Here is a 25,321-nt window from a genome sequence, read left to right as displayed (position 1 = left end):
AACCCCACCATGGCAGGGATGCTCGGCGGCCCCCAGCTTCAGTCCTCTCCGAGCCCCCGCGACGGATGGGGCACCCACCTCCGGCGGCACCAACCCCACCCGCCCCGGAGAGGAATTTATGAGCAGAGAGCAGGGTAGGGGGAAAAATAGACTGAAGCCAAGAAAACTTGCCCAGACAGGGAAGTGAAAGCCCCAAAGATAGCGCTCCCACTCTTTCACATCGGGGTTTTCAGTAATCACAGCTGCTTTCACTTCTCCTTCGCCCCTCCGCCTGTTCCTCCACCGGTGGGTTTTGGTTCCTCTCCGCTCCCCCGCCACCTTCCCCCTTTTGAGGCTGAACCTTCAAACCGCTTCAGCTTTATTTCCAGTTTCTAAACCGCAGGGGTGCCGCCGGTTCCCATGTCCCGCGCCGGCCTCTGAGCCTGCGGTCCCCTCTGAGGAGCTGCGGCCACGGCGGGGATGGGGGACGATGCTGCGGCCGTGCCGGGATCGCTCCCGCTGCGGAGGGCTGGCTCGGGTGGATGCTCGGGGTGGGGAGGACGGGTGCTGGGTAAGGGGAGGAGGAGAGGGGTGAGAAATAAGCAGAGCAGAAAGTGGAACTCTGCTTCTCCATGGCTTTTCCCACATCTTCCACTTCCAATAAAGCCCCAATAAATACAACTATTATTATTATTATTATTATTATTATTATTATTATTATTATTATTATTATTATTATTTTAAAGAATCAGCGAACAAAGCCGGCGCTGGAGGGAAACATGGGGCTTTGTTCTGCTTTCGGTAATTTTAGTGCCAACGCATGCAAACGCGGGCGAAGGGTCAATATTGACTTTCCGCTGAAGCAACCGGCAGGGTTCATTGACTGGAGGAGTACGGGCGCTCCAGCTGCGCCAACCTCGCTGCGGGCCGCACCCTGCCCGCACCCTGCCCGCACCCTGCCCGCACGGCAGGAGCTTTTGCCTTTGCTGTGAAAACCTTTCTACGTAAAAGCGATTTCGTATCGATGCAAAAATGCTGCCATAAATAACGAGTCGTCCCGCCGCCGCAGGGCATCTGGGAGCCAAACCTGCCCCGGGGATGCGGAGGATGCGGGGGCCAAGAGGTTATCCCCGAGCGGAGCGTGGGCAGAGGTCTGCCGGCGCCTCGGCACCTCTATCCCGGAGCGGAAGGTCTCTCCTCCACACAAACCCACTCCGCAAGCCCAGGGCTTTATCAGCCGCCATCTCCCTTGGCAGCGGTGAGCAGCCAAATTTTGCTGCCTTTATAAAGGGGCCGCGTTTGCCGGGTCGAGACGCGGTTGCACCGGGGTCAACGTTCCCGAGGGCAGCGGGAACCTGCCTGCAGGCAGCCGCCGGGTCAGGGCTTTCCCCGCCGCCCCCCCCGCCACCGTCGAAGGAAGCCTCGGCACAGCGGCGGCTTCTCCATCCACGCGTCCGGCAGGCACATGGCACCGCCCGGCAGGGCGAGGGGACGAAGGGACGATGCTTCTCTCGCTTGCCACTCATGCAAGATTGCTCCCAGACCCCACGCTGGCTCCTTATCCTCAGGGAAGCGGTGCGGTGGTCTGGAGGGCGGCTGCAGCCCCGGGGAGGGATTCTGCGGAGCACAGTCGGCACCGTGCAAACACAACGGCAGCTCGGGTCATAAATTATTTCCAGTTAGGAAGCATCCCCCCGCTCGGCTGACCCATGGAGTTTGCCTGGAGCTGTCCCATGGCCTCAGAACTGCAGCAGATTTGGGGGACGGGAGCCCAGGCGAAGCGAGCTGTGCTTTCCTGCAGCAGGGACGGGCGGTTTCCAGCTATTTTTTTGGGCACATTACCATTTTGCCCCATTTTTAACCTGATCCCCCCTCCTGCGGCTTCTGCCAGCCGTGGGCTGGGCTCTCTACCAGTCACATTCCTTAGGGCTGACGTGGCTTTTCTTTCTTCCCCCATCCTTATCACGCTCGAGTTCGTGAATCATATTTCTCCAAAGTTATAAACCACCCAAGCAACCGGTGTAAATCAAGCGAGACAGAAAGCAGAGCCAGGCACAGGGGTTTGGGCCGCTCCGGGGGCACGGCTCTCCCGGGGAAAGGCTCTTCCAGCTGTGCAAGGAGCCCTGCAAAAAGAAATCCCTTTTATAAAGCTTTTCTTGCTGCACTTGGTCCCCCCAGGGCCACAAATTCTGCCTTCCCTTGTTTCGGCGGTGGGAAGACGGGGCGGCACGCTGCCTGCCCTGGCACGCTCGCCCGCCGTGTCGGCGGGAGGGAGGATGTGGGGGGATTTTCTGGCTACCTCTGCCAACTGCCGGGCTGGTGCCAGTGGGGCTGATGCTCAACCCTCCGCAGCCCCGTGCGGGCAGCCTGGAGGTGGCACCGGCCGTCGGTGACTTGCCGGAGGCTGCCTGCCATCGGACCGGGGGCTAGAAGCACGCCAGGCTCTCCCGGCGTTCAGACCGGGGTGTCTTTGCAATCGCCCTTGACGGAGCCTGATTTTCTGAGTCTCCACAGCAGAGCCCATCTCTCTGTGCTGCCTCCAGGAGCCTGCGGCCAGGAGCAGACTGATCTTCAGAGAATCACAGAATGATCACCTTAACTGCCATGACTACATGCCTAAAAGGCACCTTTATCCTTCCTCTTCCCCGCCGGCATGAAGGCTTGCTGGTGGGTCTGCCCCCTTTATCCCCTCTTTTCTCCCCAGAGAGTCGGAAAAGTACAACGCCAAAGCCAGGATTCCCAGAGAAACAAATCCCAGTCTCCACCTGAAGGACAACATGACATCCCACGAACAAAAAGCCAAATAGGGTGAGACCTAGCAGGGAACAACTGCCCCGATCGGATTATTTCTCTCCCCCTCTCCATGCATCTTCGAGCATCTTCAGCCCCTGCACGACTCCTGAGAAGTACAGAAACCCTGACCAGCAGAGCCCTAAGGAATTCAAGCTTCTAATTAAGCTCAATTACTCCTGGAAACAATTTTTAAACTATCCACCGAGGCTGCTGGCCAGGGCAAGAACACTGCACCTGCAAGTTTTAATTGCAAAGTTGTCACCGCCAAAGCCAAGCTATCGGTGTGGTTGGTGCCAAGGAGTCTGTGCCGAGTAGTGCCGCGTCCTTCGGCACCATTCTTATCGAAGGCTGGGGCGGCTCGGCTGCTTTCTAACGTCTCCCAACTCGGGAGGGCTGGAGAGGCAAAAAAACAGATGGAAAGCAAAACCATGAGGGCTGAGGCTGGGACCCCCGCAATCCCTTCGGATCCCTTCCTCTGGCTCTGCTTGCAGCAGAAACACCCGACACCCAAGAGGAAGCGGAGCAGGAGCCTCGATGAGCCAGCAAAAAGGAGACTGAATCTGAAAAACCTCAAACCATCTCCCCAGCAGAGATACAGCACTGAACCTTCGGAGAGCCCAGGAGATCCTCGGGGCTGCCGACGGCACCCGCCGGGCTACAGGACCTGCTGAATGTGACCAGAGGCTCGCAGGGAGCAGGACCTGCAGCTACCCTGGGTTTAGTCTAGGAAGAGATGTTGGGGAGGTGGAGGCATCATCCCCCTGTTCGATGCAAGCAGTTGTCCATGCGATACCCTCCTGTCGGGGTGAGACAGCGCTGCCGTACGCCTGAATCAAGGGATCGTTAACGGGGAAGTAAGACGGTGGCCGTGAAAGGCTCTGTAAAGGCCCCGACTCACCGATGGGCAGGTTAAAATCAAGTATATATGATTTTATAATGACCTCTCTCCCACGCCTGGTGCTCACCCTGCATCTTTCTCAGCCCCCCGGCTCTGCCACAGGGTGGCTTTAAACGGGACACGCTACGAGCTCGGGGTGGACAGGATAAACCCCCAAACCAGCTTTCTCTAACGTAACAGGTTACAAATTGGTGGATCCTTTGCTAACAGCAATGGTTTGGAGCCTGAGACCTAGGAACCACCTCCCTTTTCCGCTAAAAAAGTACTTGCCCATCACTCAAAGAGAGGTTGCAAGTCGCTGGGCTGAGGACGGGGATCGAGGCAGGGCTGGGGGCTGCAGCTCGCCAAGCTCACCGGGGTCCAGCTTTGCAAGAGTGTACCAGTAATCCCCCCACTGCCATAGCCTCGTAATCTCTACATAATCAATAACTAGCCTTGCAATCACCATGCAAACCTTTCAGAAGGAAAAGTCGCTTCTCAGGGCTTTATTTGGGTATTTTTAATTCTGCCAGAGCAGGGAAAGCCCACCTGTATGAGCACCCCCACATTCTCACTTGCCACCACCAATTCATCACCCTCCGGCAGCCGCCGCCCTCTCCCAGCACCCGGCCCCGCTGCGGTCGGGGAAGAAAAAATGCTTCCTGCCGCCCCGTGCTTTCGAAGATACGAAGCAGGCAGCGTCCCCGCTCACCGGGCGGGCATGGTGGCCGGCAGCGCAGCAGAGGTGCGAACCCCGCCGCCCGGCTCGCTGCAGGCAGGTGTCAAATCCGGAGCCCCGGGGTGTGAAGCTGCTGCACGCCAGCTCTCGCCAGCGTCGCAGAGACGTGACTGCTTAAAGTCTAAAAGCGGGGAGGTTTTAGCACTTGATTTCTTTTTAAACTTGAGGTTTCCTGCAATCTGTTCAGGTGCCTTTACTCCTGCTGCAGGCTCCCAGGACAAAGGCGTGGGATGGGACAGGCACGCGGGATGATGCACTTCCCATCCCAAGTGACAGCGGAGGGACTTGACGTCTGGGGAGCCAACTCCTGACCAAAACACCACACTCGGAGTCAGACCATCTGGACGCAAAGCGGCACCGCGGCATCTCCCTCCTCCTCCAGGACCCCACGAAGCCAAGTAGCAAAGGAATCGCATCAAGTTGGGGATGGGGGGAAGCAGCCGGAGAAATGGACGCTCAGTCACGTCCGAGCCCAGGCGAAGCTGGGTCTAAGCGCAATAAAGGAGGAGGGCTGCTGCCTTAGCCGAGCTTTTGTCCCAGCTTTTTATCACTCCCAAGCCAGTGCTGAGAGAAACAGTTTTAAACAGCATGAATGAAATTGCAACGCAGCAGGTTTCATGGGGATGCTGCCTTGGTCATCAGAGATTTTCACGGGAAAGGGAAACAAAAAATCAGTGTATGGCTTAAAAAGAAATGCTGAAGGAAAAGAAAAAGCACGCAGGCAGCATCTCGGGCCTCCTCTGCGAACCTGAAACACACACAAAACTGCAAGGGATAGAGATGTCAGTCTGTCTGCCTTGAGGAAGTCATCACTCAACACCTCTTTTGACCCCGGTGGCTAGCCAGAGCCCGGCCGCCCCGCTTGGGCGGCGGCGAGGCTGGCAGCGCCTATTTACCGAGCCTGCACAAAGGCCTGGTTTTGAACACGACAGGAATCGGGTCCTTCACTCGTCGCCCCAAGCCTTGTCCTAGAAAGGCATTGTCCCAAAGTCCCCTCTAAAGCCGAACGACTCGTGTGACGGCGGACAGGGCTTCCCCCGGCTTCTCTGTCTGCCGCTTTTCCACAGCAAGCAGCCAGCGAAGCGTTCCTGCCCGCAGGCTGCCTGCACCTACCTCACCATGGGTGGGGACGCGTGCCTGCACTCAGCGTGGAAGCTGCTCTTGCTTCAGCCCTCTGCCTCCGAAAAGGAACTTCACTGTTTCTTCTATTTGCCCCGAAGGAAAGGTGGTTTGGGCACGGGTTTATCCCGACCCGTAACACTATCACGACCTGTCTCCAATTAGAAATCACAGCAATTACGCAGAGGATCATTTGGCGGCACAATTAGTATCTGTTTCTGCAGCAGAGATGAGACAGGCCGGGAACGGTGTCCTCTACAGAGGAGGAGTTTTCTTTGTGGGTTTTTCGGCCGCTCTGAAGTGCTCTCCTCATTCCCTCAGGCTCTGCTCAGCTACACATTTCTATTGCTGCCCTATATATTTGCAGGACAAAGCATTAGCTCCTTTTATTCAGGGATCTGTAAGTTCTTTGCAAACCTTAATTTAAGCCTCTCAACAAGCCTGAGAGGCAACCCTGTAGTCTTAGCAGTTTCTTTCTGCCTTGCAGATCAGCCCACTAAGACTGGTGTCGGCTCCGTGTGCTATCAGGCGACCCGGCGTAAGTTCTGGATCTAAAAATGCCACGTTACCCCCTTTCTGCTGAATGACCAGAGCTTGCGCTCTGCAGCATGTGCTGTACACCTTCTTGCCCACTCTCCGGTGCCAGGAGAAGCTAGATGATACCTGTCAACATTTCTGGAGCAGCTTAAGCCAGCAAACCAGAGTTGTACCAGATGAACACTCTTATCAAGGGCACGGTGTTTTGACCTGGTATGAGGAACCTTACTGTCGGATTTTCTGCATTGCCAAGTCATGGACGAGGAGGAAAGATAAGCAACTCCAACCACACAAGATATCCACGGCAGAGCCAGAGCAGAGCCCCAAGGTCGAGTTACGGTTGCAACTGCCAGAACACGTATTTCTCTGTAAGTAGGAGAAACAATGTTCACTACAAAACTCATGGAAACCAAGAAGCACCTCTTCCACTGCCTTCAACAAGCCTAAAGTGAGATCCTCTGACAGGTGGAGAGCTTTCACCGTGCTACGAACGTGAGCAAACGATGCAGGTCACACCACAAAGACTTCACTGGCAAAATGCAAAGTTCATGACCACGGTACCACTATGGCCTTCGCGTGAGCCACAAGCTCTGCTCACACGAGGATCCTTCTGACTTGATCCCCAGAAGCTCTGAATCCCCACACCTCTGTCAGTGGAAGAGGCAAAAATGGGAAAGTTCAGGGGTTTTTATTTGTGTGGAATAGATAAGGAACGCAAACATACCCTGATAACCCCTTCCCTCGTGCACAGAAGTCTGAAGGTTGCCCCCATAGGCAGGATGCACATTCTGTACCAAAGGCCTTAAATTTGACTGGGTCTAGTTAAAAATAAACTCTCTGGGTCAGCAGTGCTCTGCTACAGCAACGTGTTCGACAGCCCCACTTTGCTCCCATTCCCCTCAGGAGCAGGATCACGTTTCCAATGAAAGGCTGGACTGGAGGAGCCCTGGCTGGTCTGGCCCACGGGGTCACAGGATTTCCCAATTTTTTCATGCCACTCAGTTAATTTTCAAGCCGAAAAGGATTGTCACAGGCAAAGTTTGCCTTCACTCCCTTGGGAAACACCCACCCTGGCTTTCCACAAGGGCCCAGCCTGTTCATTTCCTGACTCGAGCACCTAGATGGGCAGGTGTCATTTTGGTTCACAGCTGACGTCTGCATCCCTATCCAGTCAACAGATACAAAAGGGCAAAGGCTCATTCGGGAGCTAGACAGCTTCTTTCAGTCAATTTTTTCCCCCATCTCCGATAAAAACCACACGCAAACGCAACTATTTAGCAATGATGTTAGGTGCAAACACCCCCCAGACCAGCTACAAGAGCCAATTCTTCAGGGCCAGAATTAAAAGCGCTCTTTTATTAAGTTCCCGGAGGAGAAATGGTTTTTGGACAGTGACTCCTGCTGGAAAGGTGACGCCAGCACAGCCACGGACCAGACTGGAGAGCAGGGACATCCCCACACCGACATGCTGGAAGGGGCTGGCATTATCCCCATCACCAGGACTTGCCCAGCACTTTCCTCTCCAGCAGCTCTCAGGGCAACCACCGGACCTGAAATACATTGGCAATTCCTTCTGCAGCCTCCTCAGAAAGGAGCGCGTGTGAAATACTGGGGGCCAACTGGCCTAGCGGAACGTTACTCCCTCTCTGCCACATACCACAGAGTTTTCCCACACTAAAGAAGCACGTTCTTGGCTTTGGTTTCTGAAAGTCCGCAGTGATGTACCACATTTCAGTTTGGCACCAGCTGGAAGACAACCGTTTCACTCCTTCGGTTGAAGAGCACGCTATAGGTATGCACGCCATCTCGACTCAGCTTCCTGTTGGTTTTATCTTCAAATCATCAGGGAGGCACACAAATACAATTTACGCGCCAAACCATCAGCTCTGCGTTGGCAAGTCCCGTTCTTCAAGGATCCTTTTCACGCTCTCCACAATGGTCCACACTTCTGCCATGGCACCTCGACCTGCAGGGTAAGAGCAAAACCACACGGTGAAATCCAGGTCCCACAGAGACAGCACAAGGCACGTCCTTCCCCCATCCCACCACCTCTCTTCTCCACACGCCGCACTGCCGCGCAAAATCAGATGCGCAATGGTGACACGGCACAGCAAAACTCATCAAGCATCCCCACGCGTTTCCTCACGACTCGCCCGACAGAAAGCAACTGTGGAGACCAGAGGGTCTGCTCGGTCCACCTGGTTCTGCAGGGCTTTTGTGGTACGGTTGAATGCCATCAGGGGAGGAGAGCGAGAAGAGCATTCGTGCTTAGTTTGGCTCGTAACTCAGAAGTCTAAGCAGGAGCATAAGCTCCTCAGACAGTCAATGGAGAGAGGCAGGAAACCTCAAAAGGCAGCTCATATGACCTTAATAAGTACCTCATGTTCTGAATCATCTCCAGAAGTGTCTGCATCTAACCCCTGACCACACAGGGAGTTACTATCTTAGCTCACACTGCCCTGGGGGCAAGTGTGCAAAAGTGCCCCAAAAAAGCGCGTGGGCAGCAAAATACCCTGTTTCACCTCCTTTCTCCAGTGTAAACATTGTGTACGTTCGGTATCTTTTTGAAATGCCCTTTGCCTATAAAAAAGACGTGCTGAATTCATACCATTCCCATGACTCTGCAGTTAGACCCACATTAGAGAAAGCTGTCCTGGATTCGCACCAGCCTGAATCTTGGGAGTAATTCTTGGAGAAGACTGAGTGCTGGACAGAACAAAATGTAAAAGCTTTTCCTTTTGGACTGGTTAGTTGCCAGATGAACATCTGATCTACACTGTGCTGTTGCTTCCCTCTGAAATGCTTTTTAAAATTAGGCTCAGAATTTTAAGATCATTAAATCATCTTGTCCAACCTCGTGTACTGAACTCAGCGCTTGTAACTCAGTCCATTCACTCCTGTAATTTGCTGGGGACTGAGGAAAGATACTTCTCCCACCAGCATTTGTCTCCATTGGAAGATAGAAAAGACGGAGTCTCTATTGATCTTTTGTCCTGCTGGCTAATTGCTGTAATAATTTAAAATACTTGCTTTATTGGTCATCAGAAATGAGTTCTGCGAGGTTTTGTTTTCCTCTTTTTTTCTGGTCTGCTTCCACAGCTGGGTTAGCGGGCACACAAATGAACAGCTAAACCAGCAGCCTCCAAAGAACAGTAACAACCTGAGGGCAGGCAAGAGGTGGAGGGGAAGGGGAAAGGCTGTCCTGACCGGCAGGGAGAGGTGCTCTCCTGCGGGCAGATCACAGCCCTGAACCTGCCCGGACCCTCAGTCTTCCAGGACAGATGAGCCACCCGAGCCTTGTCTGGGACAGAAGGTGTAATTGGATATAACTGAGGATTTGCGATGAAGAATGCTGCTTTTGGAAGGTCAAGAAAATTGGGTTTCCCTGCAAAGACAGACTCATTCTCCACTACGCCTTTTTCAGACCTGTAAATCCCAGGAGGTCTGAAGCATCCTGTGGACAAGCTGCAGGCAGATCTGGGCTCTTCTGATCTCCTAACCTCGAGGAGAGGAGCTGCAGCTGACAGGTCCTGCTAAACAAGAGAAATTCCCTGACTGCCTCTGCACGGTTTGGCAGAGCTACACCCTTCGAGAACATTTCCAAGGCCTGCCTTTGTCCTCCACCACCCACTTCCTCAACATCTTTGGCAATTCATAGCTGGATTTTTAGGTTTAGCAGAGCAAAATCTTGCCAAGCAGCCTGTCTTACAGGACAGCTCATGCCTACAGGTAGAAGTCTTCCAGTGTGCCAGGCTCTAGAAATCCAGCCAAGGATGATGATGAAGATACTAGCAGTTCGGAAACATTTTTGCAAAGCCAAATTGCTGCAGGGCCATTTGTGGTACAGCACCTCTCAAAGCTCTCTTTATATCGTGGCACATGGATATCATCAAGGCCAACAGCTGATAGCTTACATTTAACTATCCAATCAAGGAAACATTTTAATTGTCAATTCTATTTAATTTGTTTTTTTAACTCTCTTTTAGCTGGACTCTATGGCTAAAACCACCCATTTACTAAGGAAGAAAAATTAGTCAGGTAAAGCTTGCAATGCAGAAACTCGGTGGCAGTCAGGATCTGGCCCATTTCAGGTGAGACCAGCCACATGAGTTGAGGAAGACAAACCTCTTTTACAGCAAGACAAACCACAATATCAACAGACAAAAGTGGGGCAAACTGAATCTCTTTTCTACTGCACCAGATGTGTGAGCGTTGCTACCTGCTGCTTGGGTGGAAGCTGGGCAAACCCCTTTGTGGATGAAACCCACAAAACCGAAATTAGTGTGGAAGAAGAGGCCTTGGGGTGAAAGGCCTGAAATAAAAGAGGGGAAGAGAGGAAAAAGTTAGTGGTGGAGACTGTCTTGGGTCTTCAGAGACCTGGAATCCAATACTGCTGTGCTGGTTTTGGCTGGGGTAGAGTTAATTTTCTTCACAGTAGCTGGTACGGGGCTGCGTTTGGGATTTGTGCTGGAAACCGTTGATAACACAGGGATGTTTTAGTTACTACTGAGCAGGGCTTACACGGAGTCAAGGCCTTCTCTGCTTCTCACCCCACCCCACCAGAGAGTAGGCTGAGGGTGCACAAGAAGTTGGGAGGGGACGCAGCTGGGACAGCTGACCCCAACTGACCAAAGGGACATTCCATACCATACGATGTCATGTTCAGCAATAAAACTAGGGGCGAGGTTGGCGGGGGGACCGCTGCTCGGGGACTGGCTGGGCATCAGTTGGTTGGTGGTGAGCAGTTGTTTTCATTTGCATCACTTGTCTTTCTTGGGGTTTATTTCTCTCTCTTTGTTATTTTCCTTTTCCTTACAATTTATTATTTTTATTTTATTTCAACTATTAAACTGTCTTTATCTCAACTCACAGGTTTTCTCACTTCCACCCTTCCAATTCTCTCCCCCATCTGGCTGAGGGGGAGTGAGCAAGAGGCTGTGAAGTGCTTAGATGCTGGCTGGGGTTAAACCACGACAACTGCTTTGCCATAATTTCCCTACATACTGCCAGGAAAACCCTGGCGTTTGCCAACAGGAAAATCTTGTTGTGAATTGACTCACAAACACAAGCGGAGTCGAGTCAGATGTGGCTACTACTGCCCCAGCTGACCGTACCATCCCTCTCCTACAAGCTCCTTCAGGAGTTTGTTCTCACAATAGAGACAGCTGAACTGAATATGAAGCAGCTCCCAAATGACTGTTGGTGTAATGAGGTAACTCCTGATCAACGCTGGTTTACTTTGCCATTCTGAGCTACAAACCACAGCAATTCACATGCTGCTTCTCATGTGGCTCACGCATCCCCGTCGCAAGGGTGGCAACCCCCAGGAAAGGGGCAGGGCAGAGCGGCAGAAGGTAGAAATCACGTTCACCATCCAACTCTAATCCATTTGTGCTGGTGAGTCAACTCACGTGGCCCTTTTGCATCTCAGATCCCCATCTGTGAAACAGGGATGACAACAACACAGCTCTACCTCAGGTGCAGGAACCTGCAAGAATAAGCACATTACCCATTAGGAGGCACTCAGCTGCTTACTACGGAAATAGAGGTCCTACATATGTATTGCAAAAGATGAAGGGAAAAAGTAAAGGACAAAGAAGCTATGCCAGATAGTCTTTCCACTTCTGCCAAAATGTCTGCGCAGAACGACCTCTTTTGGGCGTTTTCCCTTAACGTTATTAAAAGTACGTAAGAAATTTGATGTAATCAGGTCTAAAATCCCAGCGGAAGCATAACTGTCCAGGATATTTCAACTGATGCCTGAGTTACTTGACTACACTTACCTAACTGTAAATATTTCTTAGTCTTCAGCTCCAAAAAAACATTCTCTAGAAGCACTGCATCTACCTAAGAATTCAGAAACTAAGCTAGCCCTAGAATTTAACCATGAAGAACATTTTAACATCCTGTCTTCGCTACAGACTGTTGATTGAACTATCTGACAGAGCAGTTAAAATCCTGTTAGAATTGAGGTTGTTAAACAAAAGTATGAGTACACGACTGTGCAAGTAATAGCACATTTGCTATTATGGCTAGAACTGGGTGACATTTTACAGACCATTTGTCCAAGAAAATTTTGATTTAAAGCAAATCCATTCATCCAAATTGCTTGTATAAAAACCCTTCTCAAAACCTCCCACAAGTCAAAATACCTCCATTTAAAGCAGCTCCTAAAATACAAATGAGACCATTTTAGTAGCAGTTCTTAGCACTGCAAGTTAAGTCTTTTGAAACTGAGCGTGACAACTGTCCCTACCCCCCTCTTCACTTCACAGATAAGTCTGATGTCAAAACCCCAAATCAAAACTCGATTGGGAAGCTGAAAAGTAACCCAGGCAACAAACAACAACAAATGTTAAATGCACATCCAGCTACACCCTCGGCCACGTCTGCAAAGTGCTTATTCTCACCGTCTGCTCTCAGGGATAAGATACTATCCCTGTGTTAGAGATGAGGAACTGAGGCATGATGAAAACAGCCCACAGTCACAGTAGAGGGCAAGGTCAGGACACCCAAATCCCAGGCTGATAGCGCTCACCGCAAAGCCTTCCTTCTCTTTGATCTACTCTCTTCTTGAATGACTATTTCTTTTAAATATCAGGCCTATCTAACGGCTCATTTAAAGCCTGGCTTGGATGGTCCATAAGACTACTTAAAAATTAATGAACAAGAATAACAGATATCAGCTAGCACAGGGCAAAGCTTCAGTTCGTTTGTATGAACCCTGGCAGTGAGCACCTGCTCCCCGCAGTCCCAACATCTTGAAGGCCACACGGCAGAAGAATGCACATCCCTTCAGGATCAGAGCAGCACTCGTGCAGGAAACCAATCAGAAGACATGCAAAAGGACTGACCTTCATCTCCACACACTAGTTTCTTCACCACACAGGGGACCTCTGTGTAGCCAAAGCCTTTCAGCTGCTCCACTTGCTGAGCTGTGATGGGATGTTCCCACATGGCCGTGTTCATAGCTGGGCAGAAGAGCAGAGGTTTGCTCAGATCCCAAGCCCGGATGACACAAGTCTGCAACAGAAGCCAAGAGGTTCAGCTCTGAGATGGGTTGTCTTTCCTCATTCCTTCTCATCACTTTGCTGCACAGAAGCGCTTTCCCAGCCTCAGGTGTCATTAGAGGGCCAAAAGCCTCAATCTGTCAGCGCAGCTCGACTAACCCACAGGCAGATCCACAGGACTGCTACTGATTCGCATTACATTCCAGCAAAGCTCATCTCTGACAGGCAAGAAAGATGAGGGAGGCTACAAAGAGGATAGATCCCATCCTACTCCGGCTCAGGGCCAAGCAAGCAGCCCGATTGCTGGAGCAAACCAAGCTGGAACAGGATGCATGCAGACTGCCAGCCCATGTGGGAGACTGAGAGAAGCTGAGGGGTGGCCACAGATCATATCAGCTACAGAGAAATCCCCAGGCAACACTTCAGATAAGCCAGCTGTAGAGCTAAACACAAAAAGTTGGCAAGTGAGTCTTTTTTAAATGATATGCCAACTGGATCCATAACTCCTCACAAGGGAAGCACTACTGCTTCCAGGATATAAACAGAGGATAACACGAACACATCTGGGCTGTTGCAGAAGATGCTGGCAGATTACAAACCATCTAGCAGCTCCTGCGTGCTACAGGGAATCGTATCTGACTCCTCAGTAATACAGATCTTCCAGATAACTCAGTATCACCTCATCTCCTTAAAAAGATAAATGCTGGTTACTCTTAATACAACATCCACCAGTTTCCCTAGGCCTAGCAGCATTTAAATCACGCAAAGGAGCTTCCCAGGTAGCAAAAGTCCCTGGTGCAGGGTTTCTGCTCAGATCATAGAGTACTTATGAGAACCCTGCCCATCCTTTTTTATGCCCTGTGATTTGAACCCTTCCCAGCACAGGGAAGTCTACGAGAATCTGTTTTAACTTGCCAGCCAGTACCTCCAGCACTTGCTTCCCTTTGCTGGAGCTACCTCTTACCTCCACAAGGCTCTCCGAAAAGACTGGCAGGAGTTTGTGAAGCCATGCGTTTGTGAAGCCATCCTTTATCCTTCCTGAGCTCTTCCCTCTGCTACTGCCATCACATCTGTAGTACCAAGGGGACCCAGAAGGACAAGACACTGCTTGTTGCTCCCACAGCTCTTTCTGGCTTCTCTAAGATCTCCAGTGACCTGCTCACACAAATGAGGGCTGCTGCTCTGGGTGTACTTTGTTCATTTATATGCACTCCCTCTTGCCTGAACGACTACACTGGTCGTGCAAGGCTCCCCGGCCAGGGCTGAGGCGCTGCCCTCCATTCCTAGTTCTAGCCTCCTTGCATTACTGAAGGGTGATGCACCACAGCAACGTTTGCAGATCTGCAGCTTCCTGGCAGATCTTTTGGGTGGTTAATGCTTCTGACATCTCCTAATAAAGACCTACTGCCTGGACACAGACCACTCAGCCCTGCTGAAGGTCCTCATCACCCAATGGAGAAGCACACTCTCTTTTAATACACTTTTCTGATCAGCCAGAGCACTTTTAATAGCAGAAAAACAAGCCTGAACAAGCAAAATCCCCTGTAGCTGAAACTGGAAGGTAAGTAAGTGTGAGCATGTTTGAATTTCTGTGCTATGCAGTTAGGTGAGGGAGGAGGTGAGGTAGCAGGAAGTAAACAATTTTATCTGATCTCACAGGTGTCTTTCCAGATTGCATCTAAAAAATGCAGAGAGGAACTCAAAAGTGAGTACAAGTGTGTATGAGCACACGTGTGTGTGTGTGTACATGCATGACAGAGAGAGGGTGGAGCTAGGAAGAGAGAAATACCATCCATCAGAAAAAGCAGGAAAGGCACAAAGCAGGGACTGGGAAATAACGGGAGAGACTGACAGAGCCGAGGAGTGGAAAGGGATGTAGGTCAGGGAAGGAAAGAACAACTGTTTGAGAAGCAATAGGGGAACCATGCTGGAGGAAGAGAGAGACAAGCGTACGAAGTGGGAGCAGAACATGCAAATCTCACTGTTCTCGATGCTGTAGAAGCACAAGGGTTTCCATGAAAGAAAGGTCAGACAGTCTAATGCTGAGAGGTGAGAGACACTCAGGCAGAGCTCCAGTTACTCACCAGCAGGTTGTCACAGATGCCGTTCGCGAGCTTTGCCAGCGTGTTTGCATCAAGAGGTGCCACCAACATGAGGTCAGCCCACCGTCTGAGCTCGATGTGCAGGACTGGGTCTGAACGGCCTTTCCACAGCTGTGGATGACACAAGATGCAGCTTACCGAACCCTCACAACGAACGCTGTGAACAACAGGCGCTTTATCAATCCCACATTAGTAACCACCATGTAAACTTAAGGGGAAAGAATTACTCTCACATCAAGCAAGATCTGACAGCGTGGGGAATCAGGGACTGCAGCCACAACGCTCACGCTTCTGACTTCCCTCCTCCTGCAGCTACGTTTAGGAAGCACATTTAACAGATGGCACGTATCTGCTTGGTGCTCTACAAATGGGTATCCTTTCCCCACAAAGACAACAATTCACACATCCAACAACCACAGATTTCAACTCACAGAAAAGAGCTTTCCCCATCCACATCATCCCTCAGCTTCAGAAATGTTCCTAAGAGCTCCCTCAATATGTAGCATATCTGAGCGGGGAAAAGAGCTCCATGCTATCAGCCCACCAAAGCCAGAGAGGACCAAACCCGGGGTTACATGTCCTGAGGAACCCATGCGATTTAGAAGCCTCACATTTCTTCAAAGTGAAGCTGTCCACTGGCTTTTAATGAGGTATAGATCCCTAACTGCACAAGTCACTCTTCAGTCAGGATGCATACCCCTACATGTACTCACAGCAGCAAAGTAAACCCTCGTAACTACGGTGAGGAACAGTCCTGTTGGTTTTCTCTAGGATGGATGAGGTTTAGCCATCTGGGTACTTCCTTCCTCTCTTGGCTCTTAAGTGAATATTTCTATTTTCACTAAAGCTCTGAGCTGCTCAAGAGAGTCCTGGTCTTTTCTTAAGAGCTCAGTTAACTGGGAAAGTGTCAAGAGAAGCAGCAAACAGCATCAGGTGCTTAATCCCCAGAGGACACACACAACCACAGGCCAGCAAGAGGCGCATGAGGGCCACAAACTGTTCCTTCTCTGAGTCACTGGAAACCACAACAAAAAGACAGCGTCCGGAAAGCTGGTGCTTCCTGACACATTTCCCAGCTCCTCCACTCACTTCTATTTTTTTCTAGAAGCACTGAAAACTGTAGTTTTATTTTCAGAATAAAATCTCTCACAAACAGATGTTGAGCAGACTTACTTCCCACCCTTCGGTCAGAACGGCATGTTATACAGGCTCCATGCCTGCCTTCCAGTGTGCCAGCAGACCTCAAAGCCTGACCCGTTTCTCTTCTATCACCCCACCGAGGGTTCCTCAGAAATAACTTTGCCTGGAGCTGTAGCACCCTGGGACGCAGCAGATCTCCACCAATCTCCTAGACCAGCCCGAAAGCTTCCTGGCCATTGCCATTAGCATGCCTCTCTCCATACAAAAGCGATGCTCGCGTGTGACTCCATTGGCAAGAGTACTGGTAAAGAGTAGATCACCCTGTACTCAGATCAGTACGGCAAAGTAGAGATAAAATGTATAGAAGAACAGATGTTGATGTTTATACAATGAACATCTTCATACTCAGGGACTCTCAAAGCACGTCAACAAAACTGTAGTCAAGAGAAGCAGCCATTTTACAGGGTCTAGAGATGTTCACAGCCCTGACAACTGAGCTATCCCTTACTGGAATGGTTCTTCAATGTATGTGCACGAGCACAGATGCAGACACCTCTGAGATAAACACCACTTCCGCCAGGAGAACCTCTCTAACTTCCAGCCGCCAGTCACACTGGTGCATGACACGTCCAGGCACCGGCATTCCTCTGCAGCGCTACATCAGGGTGGCCCTACCAGCACAAAGCTCTCCAAAGAGACCCAATCCTGCAGCCAGATCAGAAATATCACACATCAGCTTTGTTTTTCTCTCGAGGTACAGGCAGACTCCGAAAACGCAGATCAAGAAGCCGTAATACGCACCAGGCGGTGGCCAAGGTTACCCAGTCAGACACCAGGCTGAGTTTTAAAGCAGTGTGGGTAGTTTTGTAAACGTCAGCGATGCCTGTACATTCAGAATACGTAGCGTTAAGGAGAATTAAGCTGTTGCCTTTGTGACAAGTATGACTCATGACAAGCACCAAACACCCTCACCGCGACTCTGCAGTGGCTTTCTTGACATTTCCTGATACTCCTCTGAGAGCTGCGGATAGCGGCTCAGCCCAGGGTGGGGAGAGACCACTTTTACCCTCATTGCCTGCTGCAAGTCTGCTAGGGAGGTACAAAATCGTCTGGCCCAGTCAGGGCAGCCTTTCTTTTCATCCTCATTTACAGCACAGTTGGAACCACATTCTTTGAAAGCCATATTCCAAAGCATACATTACTAGAACAAAGAAGTGAATAAATAAATGTGGTCTCTTGCAAAGAAACTTAGAGGAACACTTCTGTTGGCTGTTCAGCACTTGAACAACTAAGTGAATCTCCCAGGGAGCCTGCTTTTTTTCTGAAGCATGACCCATTAGCCTTCTGGAAGTAAAAGGCACGAGAGCATGACAGAACTGCTTGAATTACAAAACATGTGGCTAGTAGGGACAGGAGGGAAGCCCTTGCAGTCTCCAAAGGAAGAACAACTCACCTGCCATTCATCTTCATCACTGTAGAGGGTGACAGGAATCTCCTGGGCATTGTAGAAATGCTTTGCTCTCTCAGTAGTGACCACCTTCACTTCGAGCTAATCAGAAAAGAAAGAGAAAGACAGACCAATCGTTAGACTTGAGGACAATACTGTAGAGCTGGGTAGAGGAGGAGGGCTGGAGCGACTAAGATTTTGAAAGCTGTGTGGATTCTCAGAGGACTTTTCCCCACTGCGCACATGTGCATAACTGCACCTATTCACAGCTGAAAGGCCAGGCTGCTGCAGGTGTTCACGGGAGCCAAAGACTCGTTTCACTGCCACCCTAAAAGGGGCAGGTGATTAGTCATCGCCTGCCAAACGTGTTCACATGGCCAGTTCACAGCGGGGACAGCAGTGAGGACACAGCAGGTCAGAATGAGATGCAGTTCTGTGCAGAACTTCAAAGAGACAGTAAGAAGTAGCAAACCAAAGCTCTGGGAAAGATGCCCTTTAATCTCAAAAGACGCCTGCCAAAGGGAGTAGGAACGCATCTTGCTTCAGTGGATTCCCTTAATCACAGCACAGAGGAGTGACGAGGAGTGGCATGCCTACACGGCACTTGCAGGATCACCCTTCCCACACTCAGAGCCAAGAGGAAGCTCTCTGCCAAGAGAAAGCACAGTGCTGAGTGATCGAAAGTCCTGCTGAAGGACAAGCTGGCTAGCTGGGGCTCAGCACCACCAGTGCAAAGCAAGCCCACCTCTGCTGCCCAAGGCTTCACGAGAAAGATTGGCTTTAGAAGACAGAGTACGATTTCTTAGTTGAATGGACCATGTTGTGCGCATCTCTCTGTCTCTTTCTGCCCCTGCCTCTCTCTCTCAATGATCTCCTGGTGACAAAGATAGGGAGGTAGCTACAGACTACTGGATACTACTTTTTACAACCGTGTTTATCAGACTTGCTCCAGCCAGCGGTAAAAATACCAGAAGCAAGTTGGGTTTGTGTCTTCCAGCTATACTTCCTATCAAGGTAAGACATTGGAAAGAGGAAAACCTCTGTGTAGGTATGCTCATAGCACAGGGTTTCTGTGCAGCCAAAACAGTAAACCAGTGGCTACCACAAAGGAGAGAGAGACTGGGTGAAAGTATACGAAGGTTCTCTCTGAAATCTTAGATAAACCTGCCTGCCTTGTTGAAACCCAGCAGAACTTTCAGGTATATGGTATATACTGGGGAAATGCTATCATGTCCCTTGGACGTTTATTTGACATGCATGCTAATGAGGTGCTAAGATGCCCTAAGACATGAGACGCTTTCATTTCCTCCTGCAGAAATCTTAACAAGTGGAAAAAGGGGGGTTTCCCTGGTTTCTACACGTCTCATGACCTGCTCAAAGCTGTAGCTCTGACAAATGGGACAAAGAGCTGCTTGCCATGTGCAGTGAACCAGAGGTGCTCTGCACACACCGGGATCAGCGGCAAAGCAGAGCCGGCGTCGGATCAGCTCTGCAAGCACTGATCACCCGTGCAGCACATGCAACCATATTTCCATCTGCAATTCCTCCCAAGGACATACCTTAAAAATGGCCAATAGACGGGCCAACACACGGAGGGAGTGCTCCAAAAAGACTGGTATTGTGGACCTCAGACCACCGATAATAATAATAACCCCTTTCCTTGTTATAGGCCGCTTCTGACCACAGTCTGCTCCTTCAAGCAGTTCACAGTGCAACCCACTGCGTGGTTCTATTAGCCCAACAGAGAGATGGGGAAACCCAGCCTCACCAACAACTCCTTCCTGCTAGAAAACCATGGCCTGAGGTACAAAACTGATGAAGCAGTCGGTCTGCGCACTCTTGCTAAGACAGACTGCCAAACACCTCCAACCTCCAAGAAGCTATCTTCAACAGCAGCGGTTGAAGTGACAAAACGTGTTAACCTATCTCCGCAACACTATCTATTCGACTGGGAATAGTGCAGTGACAGTTATCTGCACCCTACATGACTAGAATAACAGTTCGGAGCAGTGGAAAATCCCAGTATGTCATTGTCTTTGGTAACTTTTCCCATTTCCTGAAGAAAAAGTAATGGAAAATATAGCTGCACATAACACCAGTATTTGGTACTGTATGTCTGGTTCTTTGCCTCTTCTAAATGTCTGCTCTGTTTCAAGCGACCCTACCTTGGAATCACAGCTGCATTTCTGGTGCTTTCAAGTGCGAAGGTCATATTCACGGCAATCAACCGTATTGTTTCCATATTACCCTCACCTCACAGGAAGCTGTTTGGAGCCAAGCAGCGACACCCACAAAGGTGCTAACACTGCTCTCTGCTACGCCAGGGGCTTCAGTGAGGTGTTAACCCCGCAGTCTGCATGATACTATTTATCTGGTGATTTTAAAGAGCAACGTGCAGTCTAAAGGGGCATGGCTGCTCCCTGAAATGGTACCAGTAGGCCAGGTCTGCACTAAAAGTTTTCAGCAGTAATGTTTGTTAGTGGTATTCTCATTTTACAGTTAGCCATAACGGTGTAAGGATTTTTAGGTGATACAACTCTACCTACCTCATGACATATTTTGTCACTTGCTACTTCAATTGTGTCATTATTCAAAATTTTCTAATCTAGACAAGAAATACAAGGCTAGATGATACACAAAAATCCCCAAAAGACACTCTGGGGTTTGGGATTTTTTTTTTAAGATAGTTTCAAAACCATCTCCGGTCTTAAAAAAATACTTAGTTCTTCAAAGCATAAGCCCAGGAACAGGGAATAGCTGGCTATCGAGTACTGCATCCAACCCACTACAAGCTAGAGCATACCAGAGGATGTGTTCAAGGACTCCAAGTGGTGGTGACTCCACCACTCCCCCAGGAAACTCTGTTAGTTAGAACTCTATTAGTTAAATATTCTCCCTAATTAAGGCTTTCTGCTGGGGTGGGCTCCTGGATCCCTTGTTCTGAGCAAGTCCTTCAAGTCCCTCCAGCTATGTTGGAAAGAGATCAGTGTTCTCAAGATCACTTTAGCCTACATAGTTTTTTCTCTGTATTTACCTGGCACACCCTCTGTTTGCCTGCGGTTATATCTCTGCTTAAACAGTAAAGTCAGTCTAGCCACACTCAAAGTCCTTTACTGGAGACAGTTTAGACTAGTTAGAGTTCTTTCACTTGGACCATTTCAGTCAATTCTCCAGAATAAACTTTACTGCAAAACTGCTCTCCTGCATTCACGCAATATTGTTGGTCTCTGTTAGAGGATTCTGCTGTCACAGCTGCTTCTGTTTGGGGTAAGGGCGTGTGTATGGGCGTTTTTTTCATACTTTCCCGGTTTTGACAGCAAAATCTTTACACGCAGACCGAGTTTCGGTAACAACTGCTGCAGAAGAGAATGAGTAGCTCCTCTGTTAAATGGCACCTACAAGCTGACACAGGGGCTACCTGGCAGGAGCACAATGAAATGACACGACAATGTGATTTAAACCTTGAAGTCCAGATGACATCCTGTAGCTTCAAGAGCAATACGTTTCAGCCACAGAGAAGTTTGTCGTTTCCTTTCTTTATGGCTACCCAGTACCCTGCCAATATGATTTTTGTCATTGTATTCCTGCCAGGCCATTCAAAAATCCTAGGAATCAGTCTGAGGCAACGTGTGTGAGTCTAGCACAACCACGAGAGTTACCCACAGTGTCCTGACGAGACACTATGTGCTGTCTCCCCACAATGCCAGGTGTGAGGGTAATAACCTGAAAGGCCGTATAAATTTCCTAGCTCTTCAAAGAGGTTAAACAAAAGGCAGTAAGATGTAGTCACATCCATTACCACCCTCAAGGAGATCTTAAAGTGTAATGAGTGCAAAATCACACTGCCAAATTCTTCACCGAGGATCATTTTAGCCAAAACGTCAATTTAAACTAACCAGCCTGGTTTCAAGGCTCTGACCACATCTCGTTTGGTATCAAAGCCTTCCTCTGCTCCTGCCCCGCTTCCACTGATGGCTTTTTAAAGTTCCGTTCCATCAGTAAAGAAATTGATGCAACAGGCTTGCGCAGGACTTAAACTCAATGGAAAAGTTACACTGACTCAGCAGGCTTTAGATCAGGCCTTGAAATCACATCAGAAATGAGTAAATAAATAATTTTAACTAACAAATTAAGTACCAGAAGCCCCTGGACTGGATACTTCACTTTCACTTCTTATGCAACAAAAGCCTAAAGCAACAGATGTCACAGAACCTATGGGCCTTCCCAGAGAATCCAGGTCCAGCCGTCTGCAGTTTTTAATTACGAATCAAACGCTCAGAGAGAAGGAACGCGTTTGACCTAGATTCCTACAGGGGATCGCTTGCATTCTTCCTGTCACCTGCAGAGAAGGATGTTCCAAGCACCAAGAGCGAAGGAAAAGAGACAACAGCGAAGTCTCTCCGAGAGACGGAGGATTAGAAGACGCGTATCCTGCATCCCTCACTAACAAGAACACAACTGCTGGAGCTGGCCCTGGTCTGGTCACCCCCCTTCCTTGGCATCATTCGTCTCTGGCCTTCTTAATCCAGGCTAGGACCTTTGGCCTCACTAATCGTTTCAGGTCAAGTAATAAATTAACTGAGGCCCCTCTTTGCAAGCCACAATGCCAGCCCAACAGGCAGAACAGGTGCCCCACAGCTCGCCGCATCTTCGGTACCCTTTCCAGCTTGGATATCAACATCTTCTGTGATTCTGTGATCCACCAAATACTTCAGAGTTACTTGAGGACTGCACCTCTTCTGACTCCGTGTTGATGCATCTACAGGTAAAGCCTCCTAAATCATCCAAAAGGTTATTCGTTAAGCAATCTAACAAATATATCTGAATATGTAAATGCACACTCTTGCTCCTGCCACTCTCTTATTTCACTGCTCCAAAACGTTTGCTTCATTTCTTAAAAGCTAAAGGTTTTCTACGTTTTCCTCTAACTTTATTCTACAGCGAAAGTTAGCACATTTCCCTCTCTGATTCTAGTCACTAGTGGCCTCTGCCGGGCACCTCTGTTACTCCAGACAATAAAAGCTAGTAAAAAAAACCCCAAAATGCAAAGACACATATAGCGGCTTGTATTTTCTATTTCTGTTTTTACATGATCTGTTCCCCTTTGTTGCTCAGAGAGCCGTGTCCATCTTTACAAACTCCACACCTCACCTACGGAAAACTGCGAGGTCCTAATTAGAGATTTCAAGTTCCAGAAAGCATCCACCTGTGTCTGTAGCCTGATCTGATAATTTGACTGACAAGGATGTGTTCCAGAAAAAAAACCCAAAACAAAGACCTCTTCAATCATTTTTGAGAGACTGAAGCAAGCTGAACTGAACAATGCTACTTTCATATTCCAGAATCTAAATGTCTGTCTATGGAAATATTCAGGAACAGTTACTGCCCTTAAAACCTGATTTAAAGCTAACTCTTGAGTATGAAGAAGTATGAAATGATAGGAAAAAGTATTAATCGATTTTAAAAAACAGGAGGATCCCTCCTCCAACAAATTTTCAAACTAAAGGGCTCAAAGCCAGAAGGAACTTTTCATTTCAACAGAAGCCATGTAATCTCTTCTCGGAATGAGAAACAGGATAACACCAACTTTACGAGACTTCTACCAATAGATTTACTCACCCCAGGGATTTTCAGCAATTCAGCAATGAGAAGAGGCAGCTTCAGCGCAGCCACGCTTCCAGTCACACCCACCAGGAGACGGGATATTTTCTGCGGCACAGATGAGCTCTTTTCTGCAGAAAACCCTGGTTCTGGTGGTGAGGAGGGCTCCATGCTCTGAGCAAAGTCTACAAGCACAGAAAAACAAAGCCACTAACGGTGCTGCCGACCCAGGCCAGCACAGCAGGGCTCCAACGCCAAAGTATTCCCGAGGGCACGGATTTAAGCCTGGACTATGCAGGACCCAGAGTAATTCAGTCCGAGGATGAACCCTCAGACTCTGATCCGCAACGCTTTCAAGCATCAGCAGACCTTTAAGCTTAGCAGTAGCCTACTCGTCCCGTTTAATTACAATTTTCTCTCGGATCCTGGTAAACAGAAGGCTAAGACCTGCCCAGGGAGGCCACAAAAGTGTTCTGGTAAAGCCCACAGCCCCCAAAACAAAGATACGCTCTCATGCGCTGAACACAGTGCAGAATTTACAATAAATGTACCTTTCACACTGACTGCTGGGAAGACACGCAACCCCCAGCTGAGCCGGTCTCCCTTTGCGCTCTCTGGTGAGTAATAAATGCAGGGAAACATTTTAACAATTAAAAATTTGGGGGGTCTGACAAGCATTATTGTCATACTTCCTATTGTATCGCTACGCATTTCCAGCAGATCACACTTGCACCGCAGTTAGGTGGAAGCCTGACCTCCGCACCCAGCCACCGAGACGCCAAAAAACACCCTTTCCAACCTCCTCGTGCCCATCAGCTGCGACACAGCGGCAGTAACAGGTTCTTTTTCCACGCTCTGCTTGGAATGAATACGTTTAACTCGGCCCGTGAGGTTTCTCAAGTGTGTTTTTAACAAATTGCTAGGATAGGAGCATGTTATCAGCTTGAGCTTCTATGTGCTGATTAGCGAGAGTAATTAGAGGCAAGGAAATCCAGCACGCATATTGGCTGGGTGATTTCAACGCTACTGCAATGTTTTACATGTTTATCTGCATCTAATTAAAATTAAGTTAACGCCATCACAGCAAGGAAAACACCCACTTCCCTTGTGATTACTAAATGACAATTAATTCACCGGGAACATCCACATCTTGAAGCCGGGGGAATAAGACATAATTTTTTAATAGGCAGCTTTCAAAAAGGGCTATTAGTGATAAAACAAAAGCGCAATGTTCTGGGCCACGCTTTCCTCTTACCCAAACGCAGCTCTGGGGAATCAGCTAAAGAAGCCATTAGAAAGCAAGCAGTTTATAGGCCTACTTAGTTATTTTATTAGCTTTTTAACTCCGCAGTTACGCTGAAAGCAGCTTCAAAAGGCCGCTGAGGCAGAGAGCAGAACCGACAAACCCCGGGGATTTCCAAAACGTAAACAAGCAATGTTTATATACCGGTAGAGGCACAACGGAGCCCGGTCGGCAGAGCGATCACCCCCTGAGCTTAAGCTTCGGCGACGGCAGAGGCCGGGCAGCGGCCTGCTCCCGCGGAGTCCTCACCACCCGCCGTCGCCCAGCAACGGAGGCGCGACCCCTCCGCGTCCCGGAAGGCGAAGGGCACTCTGGGAAGTGCCGCCGCCAGCGCTGATTGGTGCTGGTTGCGCATGCGCGCCGCGGCGGGCGGCAAAGGCGGCGGCCCTGAGGCGGTGGGGTGGTATGGCGGCGGCGGCGGCCCTCTGTGCCCTCCTCCCGGCCCGGCCACCCCCTCCCCGTCCCGGGGCCCTTCTCGCTACCTCGCCCTGCCCCTCAGGCACCGCCAGCCCCCGGAGCGCTGCGTTTGGCCGGCTCCGGCTTCGCTGCCGGCGCCTGAAGCCCTCCCAGGCAGCCCAAGAGGGACTTGCAGGCCTTGCACCGTGGGTGCGTGCTCCCCTTGGCACCCCCGTAAGAGCCGCTCCACAGCGGCGGGGAGAAAAAGCACATGCAAG

General features: G+C 49.9%; 1 protein-coding gene across 1 annotated transcript; it reads right to left on the bottom strand.

Annotated features, from left to right (window-relative positions):
- Positions 1 to 7,565: 7,565 nt before the first annotated feature.
- Positions 7,566 to 24,809, bottom strand: PPCDC (phosphopantothenoylcysteine decarboxylase). Its single transcript, XM_059824054.1, has 6 exons — positions 24,792 to 24,809; positions 23,363 to 23,529; positions 17,750 to 17,845; positions 15,139 to 15,267; positions 12,899 to 13,067; positions 7,566 to 8,010 (listed from the first exon to the last, which is right to left on the bottom strand). Exons 2-6 carry the CDS (start codon positions 23,513 to 23,515, stop codon positions 7,925 to 7,927), a joined length of 633 nt encoding a protein of 210 aa, XP_059680037.1. The 5' UTR covers positions 23,516 to 23,529; positions 24,792 to 24,809; the 3' UTR covers positions 7,566 to 7,924.
- Between the last annotated feature and the right edge of the window lie 512 nt (positions 24,810 to 25,321).

Source organism: Gavia stellata, chromosome 13 (genome assembly GCF_030936135.1).
Source record: "Gavia stellata isolate bGavSte3 chromosome 13, bGavSte3.hap2, whole genome shotgun sequence".
In the NCBI taxonomy this organism is placed as follows: Eukaryota; Metazoa; Chordata; class Aves; order Gaviiformes; family Gaviidae; genus Gavia; species Gavia stellata.
Note: the sequence above shows the minus strand (reverse complement) of the source record. Positions and strands in the feature narration are given on the sequence as shown.